General features: G+C 38.1%; 1 protein-coding gene across 7 annotated transcripts in view; it reads right to left on the bottom strand.

Annotated features, from left to right (window-relative positions):
* EPB41L5 (erythrocyte membrane protein band 4.1 like 5) overlaps positions 1-23,613 on the bottom strand; it is a 169,427-nt gene that overhangs the window by 117,436 nt on the left and 28,378 nt on the right. For all 7 annotated transcript variants that reach the window (XM_074008827.1, XM_015431975.3, XM_015431974.3 and 4 more), the window contains exon 3: positions 22,551-22,655. In XM_074008827.1, the coding sequence (XP_073864928.1) occupies positions 22,551-22,655 (105 nt within the window). The remainder of the gene's footprint in view (positions 1-22,550; positions 22,656-23,613) is intronic.

Below are 23,613 nucleotides of genomic sequence, written 5' to 3' on the forward strand. Positions count from 1 at the left end.
AAGAGGTGAAAGGGAAGAGCAGCCAATATCCGCAGCAAGCTTATGACATATGTGAACAAAAACGACATAAAACCTCACAGATGACTTTTTTTTTTTAAATACTTTTAAGTTCTGGGATATATGTGCAGAATGTGCAGGTTTGCTAAGTATACACGTGCCATGGTGGTTTGCTGCACCCATCAACACGTCACCTACATTAGGTATTTCTCCTAATGCTATCCCTCCCCTAGTCCCCCATCCTCCCGACAGGTCCAAGTATGTGATGTTCCCCTGTGTCCATGTGTTCTCATTGTTCAACTCCCACTTATGAGTGAGAACACGCGGTGTTTGGTTTTTCTGTTCCTGTGTTAGTTTGCTGAGAATGATGGTTTCCAGCTTCATCTATGTCCCTGCAAAGTACATGAACTCATCCTTTTTTATGGCTACATAGTATTCCATGGGGTATATGTGCCACATTTTCCTTATCCAGTTTATCTTTGATGGGCATTTGGGTTGGTTCCCAGTCTTTGCTATTGTGAACAGTGCTGCAATAAATACGTGCACATGTGTCTTTGGGTATATACACAGTAATGGGATTGCTGGGTCAAATGACATTTCTGGTTCTAGATCTTTGAGGAATCACCACACTGTCTTCCACAATGGTTGAACTAATTTACACTCCCACCAACAGTGTAAAAGCATTCCTATTTCTCCATATCCTCTCCAGCATCTGTTGTTTCCTGACTTTTTAATGATGGCCATTCTAACTGGTGTGAGATGATATTTCATTGTGGTTTTGATTTGCATTTCTCTGATGACCAGTGATGATGAGCCTTTTTGCATGTTTGTTGGCCCCATAAATGTCTTCTTTTGAGAAGAGTCTATTCATATCCTTCACCCATTTTTTGATGGGGTTGTTTTTCTGGTAAATTTGTTTAAGTTTCTTATACATTCTGGATATTAGACCTTTGTCAGATGGATAGATTGCAAAAATTTTCTCCCATTCTGTACACTGCCTGTTCACTCTGATGATAGTTTCTTTTGCTGTGCAGAAGCTCTTTAGTTTAATTAGATCCCATTTGTCAATATTGGCTTTTGTGGCCATTGCTTTTGGTGTTTTAGTATGAAGTTTTTGCCCATGCCTATGTCCTGAATGGTATTGCCTAGGTTTTCTTCTAGTGTTTTTATGGTTTTAGGTTTTACATTTAAGTCTTTACTCCACCTTGAGTTAATTTTTGTATAAGGTGTAAGGAAGGGGTCCAGGTTCAGTTTTCTGCATATGACTAGCCAGTTTTCCCAATACTATTTATTAAATAGGGAATTCTTTCCCCATTCCTTGTTTTTGTCAGGTTTGTCAAAGATAAGACGGTTGTGGATGTGTGTTGTTAATTCTGAGGCCTCTGTTCTGTTCCACTGGTCTATATATCTGTTTTGGTAGCAGTACCATGTTGTTTTGGTTACTGTAGCTTTATAGTATAGTTTGAAGTCAGGTAGCATGATGCCTCCAGCTTTGTTCTTTTTGCTTAGGTTGTCTTCGTTATACGGGCTCCTCTTTGGTTCCGTATGAAATTTAAAGTAGTTTTATTTCTAACTCTGTGAAGAAAGTCAATGGTAGCTTGATGGGGATACCACTGAATCTATAAACTACTTTGAGCAGTATGGCCATTTTCACGATATTAATTCTTCGTATCCTTGAGCATGGAATGTTTTTCCATTTGTTTGTGTCCTCTCTTATTTCCTTGAGCTGTGGTTTGTAGTTCTCCTTCAAGAGGTCCTCCACATCCCTTGTGAGTTGTATTCCTAGGTATTTTATTCTCTTTGTAGCAATTGTGAATGGGAGTTCACTCATGATTTGGCTCTCTATTACTGGTGTATAGGAATGCTTGTAATTTTTGCACATTGATTTTGTATCCTGAGACTTTGCTGAAGTTACTTATCAGCTTAAGGAGACTTTGAACTGAGATTAAGGGGTTTTCTAAATATACAATCATGTCATCTGCAAACAGAGACAATTTGATTTCCTCTCTTCTCATTTGAATACTCTTTATTTCTTTCTCTTGCCTGATTGCCCTGGCCAGAACTTCCAATACTATGTTGAATAGGAGTAGTGACAGAGGGAATCCTTGTCTTGTGCCAGTTTTCAAAGGGAATGCTTCCAGCTTTTGCCCATTCAGTATGATATCGGTTGTGGATTTGTCATAAATAGCTCTTATTATTTTGAGATACGTTCCATCAATACCTAGTTTATTGAGAGTTTTTAGCATGAAGGGTGTTGAATTTTATCAAAGGCCTTTTCTGTATCTACTGAGATAACCATGTGGCTTTTGTCATTGGTTCTGTTTAGGTGATGGATTACGTTTACTGATTTGCATATGTTGAACCAGCCTTGCATCCCAGGGATGAAGCTGGTAGATGAGCTTTTGACGTGCTGCTGGATTCAGTTTGCCAATATTTTACTGAGGATTTTCACATCAATGTTCACATTGGCCTGAAATTTTCTTTTTTGTTGTGTCTCTGCCAGGTTTTGGTATCAGGATGATGCTGGCCTCATAAAATGAGTTAGGGAGGAGTCCCTCTTTTCCTGTTGTTTGTAATAGTTTCAGAAGGAATGGTACCAGCTCTTCTTTGTACCTCTGGTAGAATTTAGCTGTGAATCCATCTGGTCCTGGGCTTTTTTTCCTTGGTAGGCTATTAATTACTGCCTCAATTTCAGAACTTGTTGTTGGTCTATTCAGGGATTCGACTTCTTCCTGGTTTAGTCCTGGGAGGGTGTATGCATCCAGGAATTTATCCATTTCTTCTAAATTTTCTAGTTTATTTGTGTAGAGGTGTTTATAATATTTTCTGATGGCAGTTTGTATTTCTGTGGGATCAGTGGTGATATCCATTTTATCATTTTTTATTGTATCTATTTGATTCTGCTCTCTTTTCTTCTTTATTAGTACAGCTAGTGGTCTATTTTGTTAAAAAGAACTCCCTCAGGAGTTCTTCACAAAAAATCAGCTCCTGGATTCATTGATTTTTTGAAGGGTTTTTCGTGTCTCTATCTCCTTCAGTTCTGCTCTGTTCTTAGTTATTTGTTGTCTTCTGCTAGCTTTGGAATTTGATTGGTTTTGTTTCTCTAGTTCTTTTAATCGTGATGTTAGGGTGTCAATTTTAGGTCTTTCCCTGCTTTCTCCTGTGGGCATTTAGTGCTATAAATTTCCCTCTAAACACTGCTTTAGCTGTGTCCCAGAGATTCTGGGATGTTGTGTCTCTGATCTCATTGGTTTCAAAGAATTTATTATTTCTGCCTTAATTTCATTATTTACCCAATAGTCATTCAGGACCAGGTTGTTCAGTTCCCATATAGTTGTGCAGTTCTGAATGAGTTTTTTAATCTTGAGTTCTAATTTGATTGTACTGCGGTCTGAGAGACTGTTGTTATGACTTCTGTTCTTTTGCATTTGCTGAGGAGTGTTTTACTTCCAATTATGTGGTCAATTTTAAAGTGTGATGTAGTGATGAGAAGAATGTATATTCTGTTAATTTGGGGTGGAGAGTTTTGTAGATGTCTATTAGGTCTGCTCGGTCCAGAGCTGAGTTCAAGTCCTAAATATCCTTGTTAATTTTCTGTCTCATTGATCTTTCTAATATTGACAGTGGGGTTTGGGAATCTAAGTCTCTTTGTAGATCTCTAAGAACTTGCTTTATGAATCTGCGTGCTCCTATTTTGGGTTCGTATATATTAAGGATAGTTAGCTCTTCTTGTTGCGTTGATCCCTTTACCATGACCTTCTTTGTCTTTTTGGATCTTTGTTGGTTTAAAGTCTGTTTTATCAGAGCCTAGGATTGCAACCCGTCTGTTTTTGTTTTTGTTTTGAGACAGAGTTTCACTCATTGCCCAGGCTGGAGTGTAATGGCGTGATCTTGGCTCACTGCAATCTCCACCTCCAGGGTTCAAGAGATTTTCTTGCCTTAGCCTCTCAAGTAGCTGGGATTACAGGCATGCGCAACTTTGCCCAGTTAATTTTTGAATTTTTAGTAGAGACGGGGTTTCTCCATGTTGGTCAGGCTGGTCTCGAACTCCCAATCTCTGGTGATCCACCCGCCTTGTCCTCCCAATGTGCTGGGATTACAGGTGTGAACCACTGCGCCCTGCCAATCCCTGCTTTTTTTTTTAACTTTCCAATTGCTTGGTAAATATTCCTCCATCCCTTTGTTTTGAGCCTATGTGTGTCTTTGTCCCTGAGATGGGTCTCATAAATACAGCACATTGATGGGTTTTTAATCCAACTTGCCAGTCTGGATCTTTTAATTGGGACATTTAGCCCATTTACATTTAAGGTTAATATTTTATGTGTGAATTTGATCCTGTCATCATGAAACGGGCTCCACCCAGTCCGAACTTTCTGGCGGCTTTGTTTATTTATACTATGAGGGGAAAACTGCCTACTCAAGCCTCAGTAACAGTGGACGCCCCTCCCCCTACGAAGCTGGAGCATCCCAGGTCAGCTTCAGACTGCTGTGCTGTCAGCAAGAATTTCAAGCCAGTGGATCGTAGCTTGCTGGGCTCCATGGGAGTGGGATCCACTGAGGCAGACCACTTGGCTCCCTGGCCTCCTGCAGCCAGCTCACTGTCTGCCCAAACGGCCACCCAGTTTTGTGCTTGAAACCCAGGGCCCTTGTGGCGTAGGCACCCGAGGGAATCTCCTGGTCTGCAGGTGGCGAAAACCGTGGGAAAAGCATAGTATCTGGGGCGGAATGCACCGTTCCTCACAGCACAGTCCCTCACGGCTTCTCTTGGCTAGGGGAGGGAGTTCCCCGACCCCTTGCGCTTCCTGGGTGAGGCGACGCCCCACTCTGCTTCTGCTCGCCCTCCATGAGCTGCGCCCACTGTCTAACCAGTCCCAATGAGATAAGCCGGTATCTCAGTTGGAAATGCAGAAACCACCTGCCTTCTGTGTTGGTCTCGCTGGGAGCTTCAGACCAGAGCTGTTCCTGTTCGGCCATCTTGCCAGCCATCATGTGACTTCTCAAAACACTTCCTCTGCTCCCTCAGCAACGAGATTGACATTCTAAATTTTGCCCTTATTTCCCCCACTATTCCCAAATAAATGACTCTTGCAAAACTGTTAAAATCAGAGAAAAAAGTATCCCCATATTCCAGTGCCTGATTAATTCTTAAAATGTAAAATTTATTGGCAGATTATAACCAAAAATGAGGTGAAACGATGTCCCCCAAATTTTATAAAACAGACGCTACTCAGAGGTAGTACTTTTTAAAAGAACTTCAGGGTAAAATTAGATCTGTCTCATAATCAAGGTCCTATCTATTAAATAAAGAAGTCTTTGTTCCACAAATAAAAAATGTTAACATTGTGACTATGAGACTTCTGGGTTTCAAGAGTAACAGCCTTTTATGTAACCTCTTCACTCTGAAATGTCCATGACACAAACAGATCTAAAAACCTATTCCAGATATTTCCACTAATAAACCATTCCCAGCTCACTTCTCATTATTAATTCCTTTATGCTACCAAGTCCTAACAGTGACAGGATGCACACATCCAACTAAGATATACGTGACTGTGTTCTCTCTGGCATGCTTTCAATTCCAAGCACTCTAAAGGAAGGCTAACTAGTTCACAGAGCCAAGGAATCCAATTTCAGAAATGCAGATAGGCAGAGTGGGTAAACAAAGCTGCATTGTAACTGTTTACTTTCCTTGCCAATTATTTGCCTAGCTGCTTCTCTCCATTCTCCAAGATCCAAAAGTGCAATTCACCAAACTATCAGTGTGGCAGCAAAATACCTTTCCATGTTTAAATAAAATATTCAGTAAATATTTTTAGAACACTACACAATATTTTCTCGAGATTTCAAGTGTGTGGGCCACTTTGCCGTCTCTCATCTTTTAATAAACTCAGTTGGACATCCACTTTTAGTCCCATTTCAATCTAGCAATCTTTATTCTTTCAATCTATGCTGGCAAGATGGCCGAAGAGGAACAGCTCTGGTCTGCATCCTTCCATTAACAGAACATTAGGCCTGCCAGTAGGCAGAAAACAATTCAATTTTCTTTCAGTAGAAAATACTTCAACCTACAGCAGTAAACAGTTCATCCATCACTGTCCAGCCCAGAAATCCAATATCCAAATAGTCCAGACTTAACTGACACAAATACCTACTACGGCCTGATGCAAATCCTATACGGAGTAAGAAAAAAACTAGTTTTCATGCCCCAGATTTTCTCCCCAAAACCATGTAACTGGAAGTTGCCCTATCTTCCACGGCTGGTCACCTGGGCACTGTTTCAGGTGGCCTCTCACACACTGTAGTGAGTGCAAATGAGCACAACTCTTCCAGGAAGCAGTTTGACTAGACAGTAGACAATGCCTCAGAAATAACTATGTGTCTTCAACCCAGCAATTCTACACCTAGAAATCATTATGGATGTGTGTAGATTGACCCACAAGAAATTACATCAAAGAAAATTAGGACAACCTATGTAGTTTCTAATACCTGCACTCCCTTACGATGACCCAAACTCAGATAAAGCATCAAACACATTTTAAAGTGAGATTTAGGAGCTGTGGGAGTTCCAGGCGATGTTCTTCTTGGAAAGGTCTGAGTTCATGTTTGCATATTCTCAAGTCTGTTTTCTTTCATCTCCTCCACATTCCAAGACCAGGGCCTGGAAAATTCAGGCCTCAGAGACAGGCACTGATAGTATTTTCCTTGAATCAGGATCTTTAGGAGTTGGGTATATATTACACTAGAAGATAAAAGTGAAAGCACACAGATATAGATTACTAGTAAGATTCTCTTTCCTCACTGTACCTTAAAAAAGAGAAAACTTCCCTTCTAATTTCCTACTTTTAAAGTTTAGTTGATAAAGAGATATCAAAGGATGTAGAAAGCCACATTTCTTTCCATCCTATTGAACTAGGCATGGAAGAACAATTATCTACTTGCATCTTAAAATATAAATAATATATAACAACAAACATAACAGCCATAAGTAAACCAAACAAAGAATCACCTAGGGAGCGTCCATAAAACACTAACATACACACAACCCTCATCCCAGACCCTATCGTCAAATATGGTCTGTAAACAGCTCTTCAAATGAATGACTCCTGCCTTCTAACCACCTAACCTACATGCCTCTAATAAAGAAATGGACCACCACTACTCTTGCTCAAAGACCAAAGAGCTTATAGTAGAGAAATGTTAACCATCTTTCAAACCAATTGCCTCTGCAAAAAATATTTCTATGAATACAGGTTTATGCTCTGAATTAAATAATTATTTTAAAACAAATTCTTACATTTTGAATAATCTTAAAAGTTAAAAACTATCCTAAGAAAAGAGATGATAGCATTACTGTGTTCTAACTGAAAACACTTCAATTTTGATCTAGAGTCCACTATAAAACTCCCTGAGTGACTACTTTTTTTTGAGTTCACAGTCTGTATTATAAGACATTCCAAATGAAGACTTAAATCACCATTAAAATATATCTTCCACTGTGCCTTTCTGCATATTATTAGTATGCTCTAAGGATTTTTGTTTCTGTTTTTTTTTTTTTTTTTTTTTGAGACGGAGTTTCGCTCATGTTGTCCAGGCTGGAGTACAGTAGCACGATCTCAGTTCATTGCAACCTCCGCCTCCTGGGTTCAAGCGATTCTCCTGCCTCAGACTCCTGAGTAGCTGGGATTACAGGTGCCCGCCACCATGCCCAGCTAATTTTTACTATTTTTAAGAGAGACAGGGTTTTGCCATGCAGGCTGGACTTGAACTCCTGACCTCAGGTGATCTGCCCAGCTCGGCCTCACAAAGTATTGGGATTACAGGCGTGAGCCACTGTACCCGGCCAGGATTTTTTTTTTTTTTTAACCTTTATTTTAGGTTAAGGGGTACGTGTGCAGAATTGTTATACAGGTAAACTGCATGTCATGGGGGTTTGGCATACAGGTTATTTTGCCACCCAGGTAATAAGCATAGTACACTCTATAGGGGTAATATGGTAGTTTTTTCACAAGTTATGTAGGTTATATATTCACTTTCCAGATATAAAGTGGATAATCTATTTTGGAAATACACTTTAAAAAGGGAGACAGCTTGCTACTAAAATTGCATAGGAGCTCGCTAGGTTTTGACGGTCATTTTACACTTAATTCACTTTTTTTTTTTTTTTTTTTTTGAGATCGAGTCTTACTTTGTTGCCCAAGCTAGAATGCAGTGGTGTGATCTCAACTCACTGCAACCTCCAACTCCCTGGTTCAAGCAATTCTCATGCCTCAGCCTCCCAAGTAGCTGGGACTACAGGTGTGAGCCACCATGCCTGGCTAATTTTTTTATTTTTATTTTTAGTGGAGACAGGTTTTCACCATGTTGGCTGGGCTAGTCCTGAACTCCTGACCTGAGATGATCTGCCCACTTCAGCCTCCCACAGTACTAGGATTACAGCTGTGAGCCACCACACCCAGCCCACTTATTTTTTTATTACTGCTCACACATGTATCGATTTTGAACTCACATTCTGACCACTTCAAAATACCCTGTATTTTAAAACAGCTAAACACATTTTTAGAACCCAGTAAAAGTTCATCAGAGCCTTGTAGGATCTTATTTCCCACACTCATCACTATTTTTAAACGGAATTCTCTGTGGTATTCAGTCCATACCTTAAACTTAAGAATCAAAATACATAAATTCAAATCCAGTCTCTAGAAATCAGTAGACCTCACTTAAACCTTTTATTCTTCACAGGAGATTTTTCTGAGGATCAAATCAAAAAACTATTGCCTCAAACCCCATAATTATTGAACAAATAAAATGAATTATATCTACATTTCTTTAAATGAATTATTGAATATTCATAATAGAGCATTTTATAATGTAGCAATAAATATTAACGGAAACAAGAGTATCTAGATAAAAGAAAACATATCGTTACTTTCATACACTGATAATTTTAATTTGTAAATATAATCAAACAGCTTTAAAGTCTATCTCTTTGACCTGATGATTCCATTTCTTCTATTTTAATTTTTTTTAAATCCAGAATACTGACAAGGATTTACAAAGATGATCAACTTCAGAATATTATTAGCCATAAATTATAAACAATCATTATTGGGCAGCTGTAAGATCAGGAGTTTTCCCGAAAAATTCAACAAGGTCATCCTTCTTTAGACTTACGCCCTTAACTTTTTAGTTCTTCCTTGTTCAGCAAATATGTGTTACAATATACAGATATATACATTTAACATGTTGTTTATTTCTACGTTTTTCACCTCCCACTATCTTACTGAATCCTATTGTGTTCTCAGTTGAATCCCTGAATACAATGCAGTCATCTACCACTGATAATTTTATTTCCTTCAAATCTTTATAATTTTCTCTTCCATAAATGCATTTGCTGGTACTTCTATGAAATTAAGTAGCAATGGTAATAGTAGGCATACTTGTCATCACCTTCTCTTTATTAGAAATGCTTATATTATTAATCTAGGGATCTCAAAAAATCAAAATTCAGTATAAAAAATAAAAAATGGAGAGCTAGTGAGCAACTACCAGCTCTGTTCTCCACAGGTGCCACATGTTGGACCATCTGTCTACCCATGCTTACATCAAGAACCAAGGAAGTTTTGAAAAAAAAATTACAGAACATAAACAAGCTTTCCAATCAATTTAAGAAAAAGACAAAACATAATTAATACTGACAACTTAAAATTCCTTCTTTCTTAATATTTATTAGAAATGCTATCTGTTTCCCTTTTCTAAAAGCATAGTATACAGTATCACGTTATACAAGATACACCTGACGCATGATACCTACCATAAAGTAAATAATAAATACAGTAACTTATTTTTCTTTAAAAACTTCACTGAATAGGTTGGGTGCAGTGGCTCATGCCTGTAACCCAACACTTTGGGAGGCTGAGGTGGGCAGATCACCTGAGGTCAGGAGTTCGAGACCAGCCCAGCCAACATGGTGAAACCCTGTATCTACTAAAAAAAAAAAAAAAAAAAATTACAAAAAGTCAGGTGTGGTGGTACATGCCTGTAGTCCTGGCTACCTGAGGGGCTGAGACAGGAGAATTGCTTGAATCCGGAAGGCGGAGGCTGTAGTGAGCCGAGATTGTGTCACTGCTCTCCAGCCTGGGCAACAGAGTGAGACTCCTTCTCAAAAAAAAAAAAAAAAAAAAAACACTTCACTGAACCAGTTAAAATTCTAATCTCTAAATTTAACTTTTTCAAACTTCACCAAGCACAAATATATATGTTTGAGGATTAAATTTTGCTCCCGAGACATGGTTTGTTTGTACTACACAATGTTTATTTTTTAAGGTTTTATTATGAAATAATTAGAGATTCACACAAACTTGGAATGATAGCAAGGAGAGGTCCGGTCCTGTGTACACTTCTGCCAATGCTTACATTTTAACATAACTACAGTACAGTATTAGAATCAGTAAACTAACGTTGGTATAATGTGCATGTATAGTTCTGTGTCATTTTATCACATTTAGATTCCTATCCTAATACCATAATCAAGATATAGAAATATCCCATTATCACAAAGAACTCTCTCATATTACTCATTTATAGTCACCACTCCCGCAACTCCAATATCCCTTACCCTTAGCAACCATTAATTTGATCTCTATGTCTGTAACTGTGTCATTTCAAGAATGTTACATAAATAGAATCATATAATATATAACCTTTTGATACTGGCTTTATTTCCTATTCGGCATAATGCCCTCTGAAATCCATCCAAGTTGTTGCATATCAATAGTTTCTTCTTTTTATTGCTGAGCAGTATTACATGGTATGATTGTGCCACTGTTTAACCATTCACTTACTGTAGGACATTGTGGTTGTTTCAAGTTTTTTGCTACTACAAATAAAGATGCTATGAACAATCATGCCCAAGTTTTTCTGTGGAAATAAGTCTTCATCTCTCTGGGATAAATGGTCAGGCATACAACTGCTGAGTCATATGGTTTAATACATGTTTAGTTTTAAAATAAACTGCCAAATTATCTTCCAGAGTAGCGATATCACTTTACTATCCCAACACCAACAATGTATGAGAGATCCCGTTTCTGCACATTCTCACCAAAATTTAGAGTTGTCACTATGTTTTACTTTAGCTGTTTTAATAGATGTGTAGTGAAAATATCTCATTGAGGTCTTAATTGGCACTTTCCTGATGACTAGTCTAACATCTTTTCATGAATTTGTCATCTGTATATCCTCTGAGGTGAAATGTCTCTTAATGTCTTTTGTTCGTTTTCGAATTAGATTGTTTGCTTTCTAATTGTTGAGCTGAGGAACTTGTTTCATTTTGTTTTTGGTTGAGACATGGTTTCGCTCTGTCGCCCAGGTTTGAGGTGCAGTGGCTGTCACAGCTCACGGCAGCCTCCACCTCCCAGGCTTAAGCGATCCTCCTGCCCAGCCTCCCAAGTAGCCACAACACCAAACTAATTTTTTTTTTTTTTTTTTTTTTTTTGGTAGAGACAAGGTCTCACTATGTTGCCCAGGCTAGTCTCGAACTCCTGGGCTCAAGTGATCCTCCTGCCTTGGCCTCCCAAAGTGCTGGGATTACAGGCGTGAGCCACTGCACCCAGCTAGGCATTGTGTATATATGCTAGACATGAGTTCCTGGTCAGATGTGCAATATACAAATATTTTCTCCCAGTCTATAGCTTAGCTTCTCGTTCTAGTAACAGGGTCTTTCCCAAAGCAAAAGTTTTTAATTTTTTATGAAGTTCATTTTATCTTTTTTTAAAAATCATCCTTTTGGTATCATGTTTACTAATAACTCTTCTCTAATCTCTAGGTCCCACAGATTTTCTCCTGTTTATTTGTCTCTAAGTTTTATAGTTTTACACTTTAGGTCAAGATTTTTTGTCTTACAGATATACAGCTGCTCCATCCTGTTTTGTTTTTGTTTTTGTTTTTGTTTCTGCCTTTTTCCACAGGTTCTAATCCAGCACCATTATTAAAACTATTCTTCCACTGAATTACTTTGGCACCTTTAACAAAAATCAGAGGTAATATTTGTGTAGGGCTATTTCTTTCCATTGATCTACATGTCTGTCGCTTTGCCAACACCACACAGTCTTGATTATGAAAGCTATATAGTAAGTCTTGAAACTGGGTAGTGTGATTCCTCCCATTTTATTCCCCTTTTTCAAAATTACTTTAGCCATTCTAGTTCCTCTGTCTTTCCACATAAATTTTAGAATAAAAATTTATATCTACAATCTATATCTATAAAATATCTTACTGGAATTTTGAGAAAAACTGCATTAAACCTGTATATTAATTTGGGGAGAACTGGAATCTATCTTTACTTTGTTGAGTCTTCCATTCAATGTAGAATGTCTTTCCATTTACTTTTATCTTCTTTGATTTCCTCCATCAGCTACACTATTTTTAAAAATACGTTTAACAACTTTTTTAAAAATAGACAATTTAACCTAGAAATCTGGATTTCAGCTTCTCTTGAAATACTTGAAGATCCAGCAATGCTGGTACAACAAACCTACTCAACAGCAAATGCCTGGAGCTAAGTGGTAGTTGCCCTATTACCCCTTTTGCAGCTAAAGGTAATATGCTTCCCACTTCACCACATCCCCTCCACCAATCCTTTTTGATCCTCTACAGTCTGCTGGGTATCAGCTATGATTTATCATTGTGCTATCTATATTTCTCTGTCTCCATCCCTACCAAAAATGAGAAAAAGGCTGGGCACAGTGACCCACACCTGTAATCCCAACACCTTAGAAGGCCAAGGCAAGAGGATCACCTGAGGCCAGGAGTTCCAGAACAGCCTGGGCAGTCTCTACAAAATTATTATTTTTTAAATTAGCCAGGCATGGTGGTGCACACCTATAGTCCTACCTACCTGGGAGGCTGAGGTGGGCAGATCACTTCAGCCCAGGGGTTCAAGGCTACAGTGAGCTCTGATCATGCCACTGCACTCCAGCCTGGGCAGACACAGATAGCAAAACCCTGCTTCTTTTATTTAAAAATAAAATAAAATACAAAACATAACAAACATGTAGCATGATTTTTTTTTTTTTTTTAATGGGAGAAGCCATATTTCTTGGAAGTAAATAACCATGTAAAATCTTTAATGTGCATACCAACTTGCTTCCCTTCTTTTGCTCTCCTGCCTGGTCCATGTAACACTTGATTTTAAGACTGAAAATTCTTCCTTCAAAATGTTATCAAACATGTTCTCCAGGAAATTGGTACAGTTAATTCTCCAATTATTTTGCAAAGTCTTACTGTACCAACCTAAAACCATTCAATATCAAAAGAAAGATTCCTTACTGCCTGGCTTAAAAATACATTACTTCTACTGTGGAAAGTCTTGCATACAAGAAACTACCCAAAATTGTCACTTTTTTAACCAGTAATATTGGCAGTGCTCCTGTCATGGGTAACTTTGCTATACATACTATTTTTATGACAGCAAAAAAAAAAAAGTGTTTCCCTAAGCCTTCATCAAGAAAGAATATATTACCACAAAAATCTTTGTTTAGTTATACAGTGAGATTTAATAACAAAGTTGTACCAACAGCAAAAAAAAAAAAAAGAGAGATTATATACGTTTGATGGCATAACTGTCTTAAAGATTTAAAGAGAAAAACTCACAAATTTATACCATTATCCATCTTCCCTTAAGCTATAGGTTATTTATTTGCTAAAGAAGTGTTACTAAATTGGAGAATTCATAGTTGGGCTTCAGGGACATCTGAATTACTACATATAGATAAAATGTTATGCGTATGTGCATTTTTCTAGGGAAAGAGTCCACAGATTTCACAACTCTAAGTTTAAGATCATCACTGGACTATATAAAAGGATATTAAAGTAAGTTTAGATTTTAAAATAGACAATGGGGTAGTATTCTGCAGTCCACTAAAACAAAGATGACCATATATTCTGGTTTACCAGAATAATACTGGCGGCTTGTGCCTATCCCAATCCCTCATTCATTAAGTTCCCCTTTTACTCTCTAAAGTGGCCTAGTTGAAAAACTGACAAAAAACAAACAGAAAACACAGCCAGACGTGGTGGCTCACGCCTGTAATCCCAGAACTTTATGAGGCTGAGGAGGATCACTTGCATCCAGGAGTTCAAGACCAGTCTGGGCAATGTAGTGAGCCCCCATCTCTACAAAAAAATAAATAATTAGCCAGGTGTGGTGCATGCCTATAGTCCCTGCTACTCAGAAGGCTGAGATGGGAGGACTGCTTGAGCCTGGGAGGTCGAGGCTGCAGTGAGCTGTGATAGTGTCACTACACTCCACCCTGGGTGACAAAGTGAGACCCTGTCTCAAAATGGAAAGAAAAGAAAATCTGAATATGCCTATAACAAGTGAATGAGCCAATAATTAAAAACTTCCCACAAACAAAAGCCCAGAACCAAATGGTTTCAATGACGAATTCTACCAAATGTTGAAAGAATTAACACTAATCCTTCACAAGATTTTCCAAAAAAAACACAAGAGGAGGGATGGTTTTCCCACCTCGTTCTATAAGACCAGCGTTACCCTGACACCCAAACCAGGAAAAAAAAAAAAAATCACAAGAAAACTACAGACTAATATCCTTTATGAATATAGAACCAAAATAATCACCAAATACTGGCAAACCAAACCAAGCAACATATAAAAAGGATTATATGGTCAGGTGTGGTGGCTCGCGCCTGTAATCCCCACACTTTGGGAGGCTGAGGCAAAAGAATCGCTTGTATACAGGAATTCCAGACCAGACTGGACAACACGGCGAAATCCCATCTCTACTAAAAATACAAAAACTAGCAGGCACAGTGGCACATGCCTGTTGTCCCATCTCCTTGGGAGGCTGAGGTGGGAGAATCACTTGAACCAGGAGGCAATGTTGCAGTGAGCCAAGATCGCGCCACTGCACTCCAGCCTGGGGAACAGAGCAAGACTCCATCTCAAAAAAAAAAAAAAAAAAGATTATAAACCATGACTAAGTGGGATTTATCCCAAAAATCCAAGGTTGGTTCAACATTTAAAAAAAAAATTTTTTTTTTAATCAACATACCATACCATACAAACAAATTTTTTTTTAAAACCTCACATCATCCTTTCAATAGATGCAGAAAAAGCAATTGACAAAACCCAACAACCTTTCATAAATATGCAAAAATCAGTTGGAGTTCTATATGCTAACAACGAACAATCCAAAAATGAAATTATGAAAACACTTCCACTTAAAATAGTATCAAAGGAATAAAATGCTTAGGAATAAATTTAACCAAGGAAGTGAGATTTCTATAAACTGAAACTATAAAACATTGTTTTAAAAAAGTAAAAACCTAATACATAGAAAGACATTCCATGTTCATGGGTCAGAAGACTTTACTGTTAAAATGGCAATATTCCCTAAACTGATACATAGATTCAATGCAATCCCTACCAAAATTCCAACTGCCTCTTTTGCATAAATGGATAAGCTGACCCTAAGATTTATATGGAAATGCAAGGGACCCAGAATAACCAAAAGAACTGAAAAAAGAAGACACCTTGAGAACTCACACTTCCCAATTTTAAGACTTACTACAAAGTTACCATAATCGAGATACTGTGGTACTGGCATAAGGATCAACATAAAGATCAATGGAACAGGCCAGGTGCAGTGGCTCACGCCTAGCACTTTGGGAGGCTGAGGTGGGCCGATCACCTGAGGTCGGGAGTTCGAGACCACCCTGCCAACATGAACAAACCCGGTCTCTGCTAAAGGTGCAAAATTAGCTGGGTGTGGTGGCTCATGCCTATAGTCCCAGCTGGTTGGGAGGCTGAGGCAGGAGAATCGCTTGGACCTGGGAGGCAGAGGTCCCGGTGGGCCAAGGTCACGCCACTGCACCACTCTAGCCTGGGCAACAAAAGTGAAACTCCATCTCAAGAAAACAAACAAACAAAAAACATACATACATACACACACAAACACATATATGTGTTTGTGTGTGTGTATATATATCAGAAGAGAGAATCCAGAAATAAACCCACATATCCATAGCCTATAGTAAATAGATTTCCAACAAGTATGCAACAAGACCCTTCAATGGGGAAAGAATAGTCATTTTAACAAGTGGTGTTAGGATCACTGGATATTCACATGCTAAAGAATGAAGCTGGATCCCAACTTCATAGCATATACAAAAATTAACTCTAAATGAATCAGATGCCTGTTGTCCCAGCTACTTTGGAGGCTGAGGCAGGAGAATCACCTGAACCAGGAGGCGGAAGTTGCAGTGAGCCGAGATTGCGCCACTGCACTCCAGCCTGGTGACAGAGTAAGATTCTGTCTCAAAAAAAAAAAAAAAAAAACTTTCAGAAGAAAACGTGTAAATCTTTGTGAGTTCAGAATAGGCAATCGTTTCAGAGATATAACACAAACAGCATTAGCAACCAAAGTAGGTAAACTGGATTTCATCACAATGTAAAACTTTTGTGCAAAGCACACTATCAAGAACGTGAAAAAAAAAAAAAGTGAAAAGTGGGGGGAAAATTTGCAAATTTTTTCTGACAAGGGCTGAGTACCCAGAAAATATAAAGACCTCTTACAACTCGACAGCAAAAAGGTAAATAACCCACTAAAAATCAGGCAAAGGATTTGAATAGTCATTTCTCCAAAGAAGATACACAAATGGCAAATAACCACATGAAAAGATGCTCAACATCATTAGTCATTAGGGAAATGCAAATCAAAATCACAATGAGACATCATTTCATACCAACTAGGATGGCTAAATCAAAAAGAAGGGGAAATCACAGGTTGGCAAGTATACGGAGAAACAGGAATCCTCATACGTTGCTAGTAGGGAGTGTGGAATGGCGCCATCAGTGGAAAAGTTTGGCACAAGCAATCCTCCTACCGGAACCTACTGAGTTAGCTGGAACTACAGGCACACACCACCACACCCGGCCAATTTTTGTATGTTGTAGATATAGGGTTATGCCATGTTGCCCAGGCTGGTCTCGAACTCCTGGGCTCAAGCAATCTATCCACCTCAGCCTCCCAAAGTGTTGGGATTACAGACCACCATGCCCAGTCTTCAGAGCAGCATTATTCGTAACAGCCAAATAGTAGAAATACTCCAAATGTCCATCGATGGATGAGTAAATAAAACGTGATATATCCATAAAACAGAATATTATTCAGCAATAAAAAGGAATCAAGTACTAAGATATGCTACAACATGGATGAACCGTGAAAACATTATGCTAAGTACATTTCCAGATTCCAAAGGCCACCTATTACATGATTCCATTCAAATGAAATTTTCAAACTAGGCAAATCCACAGACAGTGTTTGCCAGAGGCTGTGAAGAGGGGTAAATGGGGAATAACTGGTAATGTGTAAGAGGGTTTCTTTAGGGGTGATTATTATGTTCTGGAATTAGTGATGATGGCTGTACAATTCCAAATATACTGAAAACTCTGAACTGTGCAATGTAAAATGGTGAACTTTATGGTATGTAAATTATATCTCATTTTTTTTTAAAGTGGCCTACTTTACAGAAAAAATGACATCGTCATGCTAACTAAAACCAACTCCTTTTACTTAAGCATGCCTTCTCTCTTCTCTTTAAGCCTCCTACTCCAAACCAAATCTCTGAGGTAATAACTCTTCAATACTATTGTCAAAGGAGTACTTTATGTACCACTGTGTATTTGTAAGTTGACAAGTTTCACAATCCCTTCCTTTTTCCAAATAATTCAGTCCATCCAAGATCAAAGAAATAGCAAAAAATAAAAATAAAAAATAGTAACTCAGTCTACAAATAATTAGGTTGTCTGAGCAAGACCAGCATCTACACAGCAAGAGGCTAGAGACTGGTTCCATACATGCTGAGTGATCAATAGAGTAAACCTAGTTGTGATAATCATAGCCTGGTTTCTGCAGAAGTGAACTACAGATGCGGAAAGAGAAACAAAACTACAAGCCCTATAGTGTTAGACTGGAATTTCAATTATTTATGGGTGTTGAAGTCATGGTATTCATGGTATTCTTGAGAGATAGAGAGACAGAGAGAGACAGACAGAGAGAGACAGAGATGGAGAAATAAACATAAACACATATTCCCTAAATCTGGCCACAAGACTCATTGGAGAATTGGCTAATTAAAGGGCTGGAGTAGGGCACTGCAAGATGAACATGGCATACCTTCATAAGCCAGAAAGTAAGGTAGAGCTCAAAGAATGAAGGGGTCATGTTAAATGAACACAGACGCCATCCTGAAGCAGCTCCCATTGACCATACTTGGGAAAATTTGAGCAACAAAATAAATGACAGTAACCGATATAAACCCACTGAACAAAACAGGGATCTATTAGTTCATAAATAAATAGAAAGTTTGATGAGGAACAGTCTCAATGTAACTGCCCACAAAACAGCTAATGATAAAGGGAAAAAAGTCACTTCATAGTGATGAGGCCTGGCAGACACCATCTTAAGGGATCAAATTTAGTATCACTAGTAATGGGACCACATCAAATTACATGACACCCAATAGGACAGAATGAAACACAAGATCACTTCGGTTATTTTCCTGCCAAAGGTACCAAGATTAATCTACTTTATGAGGGAACATGAGACAAACCCAAATTGAGGGACAGTATACAAAATAACTGTCTTGTATCTTCAAGAGCTTCAAAGTCATGAAAGCCAAGGCAAGACTGAGGAAACCACAGTATTCCAGGTTGAAGGCAACTAAAGAAACATGAAAACTAAATGCAAAGCATGACCAGGCGCAGTGGCTCGCACCTGTAGTCCCAGCACTTTGGGAGGCCGAGGAGGCAGATCACAAGGTCAGGAGTTCAAGACCATCCTGGCCAATGTGGTGAAACCCTGTCTCTACTAAAAATACAACAATTAGCTGGGCATAGTGGCACGCGCCTGTAGTCCTAGCTACTCGGGAGGCTGAGACAGAAGAATCGCTTGAACCCAGGAGGTGGAGGTTGCAGTGAGCTGAAACCACGCCACGGCACTCCAGCCTGGGCAACAGCATTCTCAGTCTCAAAAAAAAAAAAAAAAAATGCAAAGCATGATTCTGCTGGATCTTTTGGGTATAAAGAACATACTAGAAACAATTAGCATTATCTGAATACAGCCTAAGGAGATAAGATGGTGGTACTATCATAGTGTTAATTTCCTGGTTTTGATGGCTGTATTGAGTTATGAAGTGTGCTTGCTTACAGGAAACATACACTGAAGAATTCAGGTGTGATGGGACATCTTAACTATAACTCTCTCTCACATGGTCCCAGAAAAATGGTTATTTATACTATCCTTGCAACTTTCTGTAAACGTGAGATTGTTTCAACTATGAAATTAAATAGGTGTACATGAATATAGAATAACCCAGTCTAATAAAAAGTAAACAATTTAAAAAATAGAGCTCAGATTATATGTCTGTATAAGAAAAGTGAACTTTGGCTTCATCAATTTACTAATTTTGGTTATCTCCATGATGACTCCATAATTCTATAGTCATAGACGTTTCAGACTGATCTTTAGTGATCAATAAACTAAAATTTGGCACATTAATTTTATATATATGGACATGCCATATGCTGAATGTGAAATTATAGCATGTAATTCCTTGGTCGCTTTTTACGCTGCCCCTCACCCCACTTTGGTTTCATTTCATTCTGAGGTTGAATATGGCCACACAACAAGGTGATTCTTTGTTTGCTTATGTCATGAGACTATCACGGAATCAACTGAGTGAGAACTTGAAAAGTTTAGCTTATCCGGAGTTCATTTTTAATATCTTTAGTCTACTAACTGTTCTTCCAGCTCAACTCAGAGTGTTTCAGTGAGGCAAAAATAAAATGAAATAAAAGTAAGCCTGTAAGTTTAATTTTAATGCCTAGATTTCTGGTTACTGGAAGGAATAAACTAGAACTAAAGAGTAGGGATTAAATATCCTAATTCTGGCTTTACCAAAAATTTATTATCATGACAAGAAAGACACTATATGTGTATCAAACGAGAGAAAAAACATCAATATGGAATTCAGTAATTGCTGATATTAGCAAAGAGCTAATAATACAACTTGGTAATGACTGCATATTTCTTTCCACAATTACTTAAATATTAAGTACCTCAAACCTAACTTTGGCACACTTTTGCTTTCTTTTCCCTTATACTGCCTCAAAAAACAGGAAGTCATAGATTGCTATCCTTAATATCATCTATTTATTCACCTGATTGTACAGCTTTACGATTATTCTAGAAGTGAAAGCTGAATGATATTAAAATTAACAGGCAACCAAGATGTTATCAAACTAAATAGAAGTCCAGAATTAAATTCAACAAATGTTTTGTGTGCCTACTACCTGCTGGACTCATTCTCTACCATTAGTGAATTTAGTCTAATAAAAGAGAATTAAGAACATTAGAAAGAAAAATAAAAGAAACACCTCCCACAATAACATCACCAAGAGATCAGAAACTGAAACTGTGAAAAATAGCTTCACAACTTTTTCATGTATATGCATGTCCATATATCTTTTTTTTTTTTTTTAAGAGACAGGGTCTTGCTCTGTTACCCAGACTAGAGTGCAGTGGCATGACCATAGCTCACTGCAACCTTGAACTCCTGGGTTCATGAGATCCTCCCACCTCCCAAGTAGTCAGGACTATAGGCATGCACCACCATGCCTAATTTGTTTATTTTTGTAGAGACAGGGTCTTGCAATATTGCCCAGGCTGGTCTCAAACTCATGGCCTCAAGTGATCCTCCCTCCTCAGCCTCCCAAAGTGCTGGGATTATAGGCATGAGCCACTGCTCCTAGCTCAGACATTTTTTTAAATAGAAAAATTCAATTATACTGCTTTATAATCCTTTATGACTACTTCTACCACTCCATTTCAATTAGTATATTAATACTTAAAAATCACAATTTTGTTTTGTTTTAGAAATAGGGTCTCACACTTTGTCACCCAGGTTGGGAGTGCAGTGTTGCAATCACAACTCACTGCAGCCTCCAACTACAAGTTCCTAGGCTCAAGGGATCCTTCAGCCTCAGTCACCCAGCCAGCTGGAACTATAGGCGTGCACTGCTACACCCGGCTAATTTTTTTTTTAAATAAAAAATCACCTTTTTGTTTTTGTGTTTTTTTGAGACAGCGTCTCGCTCTGTCACCCAAGCTGGAGTGCAGTGGCGCAATCTTGGCTCACTGCAACCTCTGCCTTCCAGGTTCAAGCAATTCTCCCACCTTAGTCTCCCGAGTAGCTGGGACTACAGGGGCACACCACTACACTGGCTAATTTTTGTATTTTTAGTAGAGAGAGGGTTTTGCCATGTTGGCCAGGCTGGTCTCGAACTCCTGACCTCAAGTAATCCTCCTGCCTCAGTCTCCCAAAGAGCTGGGATTACAGATGTGAGCCAACACGCATGGCCAAAAATCGCCATTTTTTAATAAGCTGCATAGTATTAATTGCAAAGATATGCCAAAATTTGCCTAACTGATGCCCTGCTGCCAAATGCTCATGGTTACTTAATTTGGAGGCATGATGGGGAGGGTTGTCAGGAAAAAATGACAGCTAAAATTATTAACTGCTGTAAACTTAGCCCAGATGCTTTATAAAACCAGCTAGGAGTTTCTCTCTAAACACACACACACACAACTTCTAGAAAAAAAGGCTTAATGCCATGACATCCTTATCATCTCTGGTCTCTTCCTCTGCCTCCTACTGTTCGGGCCTTAATATTACTTTTATCCTAAAGTATTTGTAATAACTTTTCCTGACTTCAATCTCTGTCCATTCCAAATCCTACATATCTCTACATCAAACTTCCTGAAGGAAAACATAACCTCCCTGTTTGAAGACTACCTAATCCCAATTATTTGAAAGTAAATACTGCTAACTTATTATTTAATACTTTGGGCATTCAGTTTGAATGATACAATCACTAAACCACCTTCCAATGTTTTTATCCGCTACTTTCTTTCAAACATTCTCCAGTAAAATCCTAATATAGTAACCAATTATTTGAATAGCCTCCAACTTTCTACTCTATTATGTATGCTGTTCTCTCATCAGAAATGCACGTCGAAGTACCACTATTTATAGATACAGAATCACAGATCTGAAAGGGAACTCAGAGATATCCTAGTGTATGCACCTTGATTTGCAAATTAAAAACTACTATCATTTGCCCAAGAGCCCACAAAACTCCCATCTAGCATTCTTTCCATTACACAATGTTTCTCAAATTCTTGTGTTCCCAACAATCAAGTCAACAGTTCTTAAAAACAAAGATTCCAGAGCCCCATCCTCAAAAATTTTGTTCTTATAATTTAGGTTAGGAAATTAGGACCAGAACTCACATTTTTTCAAACAAGTCCTTCAGGTGATGCTAAAGCAAGGGGGTGGGGGAGGGAGCGGTGTCAAAGCTTTGTATCACAGGAAATAACACATCAAGAATATGAAGCCTAATAGCAATTAGTATATCATCTGAAATTTCCCGTTTCTTCCCCTTATGCTAAAACTTCCAAAAAACAGTTACTCACTGCTACTTGTGCTGAATCCATAAATCTCAGACCAAAATAGTCGCTTTCAATAAGGTCCAGGTGGTACATAATCTGATCAAACAGCTCTTGTCCTTTGGCTTTTTTCTGAAATGGCAAGAAAATAGGTAAATCAATAAGTGGCTTATAAGATCAACAAGGCTGAACAAAAGAAGGTTTTAGTTACACAAGATGTCTTGAAGAAAGGAGAACTTGCAATACCAAAAGTATTGGCATGTGGCAGATAATGGATAAGACATTACAGTTTTCTAATAGATCACTTAAGGCCAAAAACAAATTTGTGATCTATATGTTTTCCTAGAGGGTGTTACTTCCAATCAACTGACAAAAATTATCTATTTTGAGGTACAAATATTTGTGTGTAAGGATAAATTCTTGTGTTGTCATCAATTTTTAGAGTCCCTACTTTAAAAGGGCCATAATGTCATTGGAAAAAGAAAACACAAAAAACGTAAGAGTACTTTAGTACAAAATATGTGAAACTACATACTTGCAAACAGATTTTAGAGAAGAGACAGAAACTAGAATAATCAATGAAGGCTTGATGGAGAAGAATCAGTCAAACTGGAAGAGAATGTAAGGTAAGAAATAATAAAACTGGGAGGTAGGAGGGAATATGAGATCATAAGAAAACTACTGTGATGACGCAGAAGACACCAAATAGTAGGGTAATAAATAGCAAAGAAACTTTGTATGGAAAAAGCAGTTCTCAAAGTGTGGTCTCAAGATCAACGAGGGTTTCCAAGACCCTTTCAAAAGATTCATGAGGTCCTAGGTTTCTCATATACCTGAAAAAAACATCACATTGCAACACACTGAACATAGAAGCAGGTAAGAGAATCCAAGTACCTTCTATTAAATCAGACGTTAAATAGATTTGCAAAGTGCTTAAAACAATGCCACTCTTCTAAGCTCTTTGTTGTTTTGGGAAATAGTTATTTTTATAATATGTTTTATATTATGTTAACATAAAAGGGGTATGTTGTTCCTATATTAATAGACATTAATCAATTGCTGATTAATCAGCTAATCAATATTTAAAATG

The sequence above is a fragment of the Macaca fascicularis genome, chromosome 12 (genome assembly GCF_037993035.2).
Source record: "Macaca fascicularis isolate 582-1 chromosome 12, T2T-MFA8v1.1".
In the NCBI taxonomy this organism is placed as follows: Eukaryota; Metazoa; Chordata; class Mammalia; order Primates; family Cercopithecidae; genus Macaca; species Macaca fascicularis.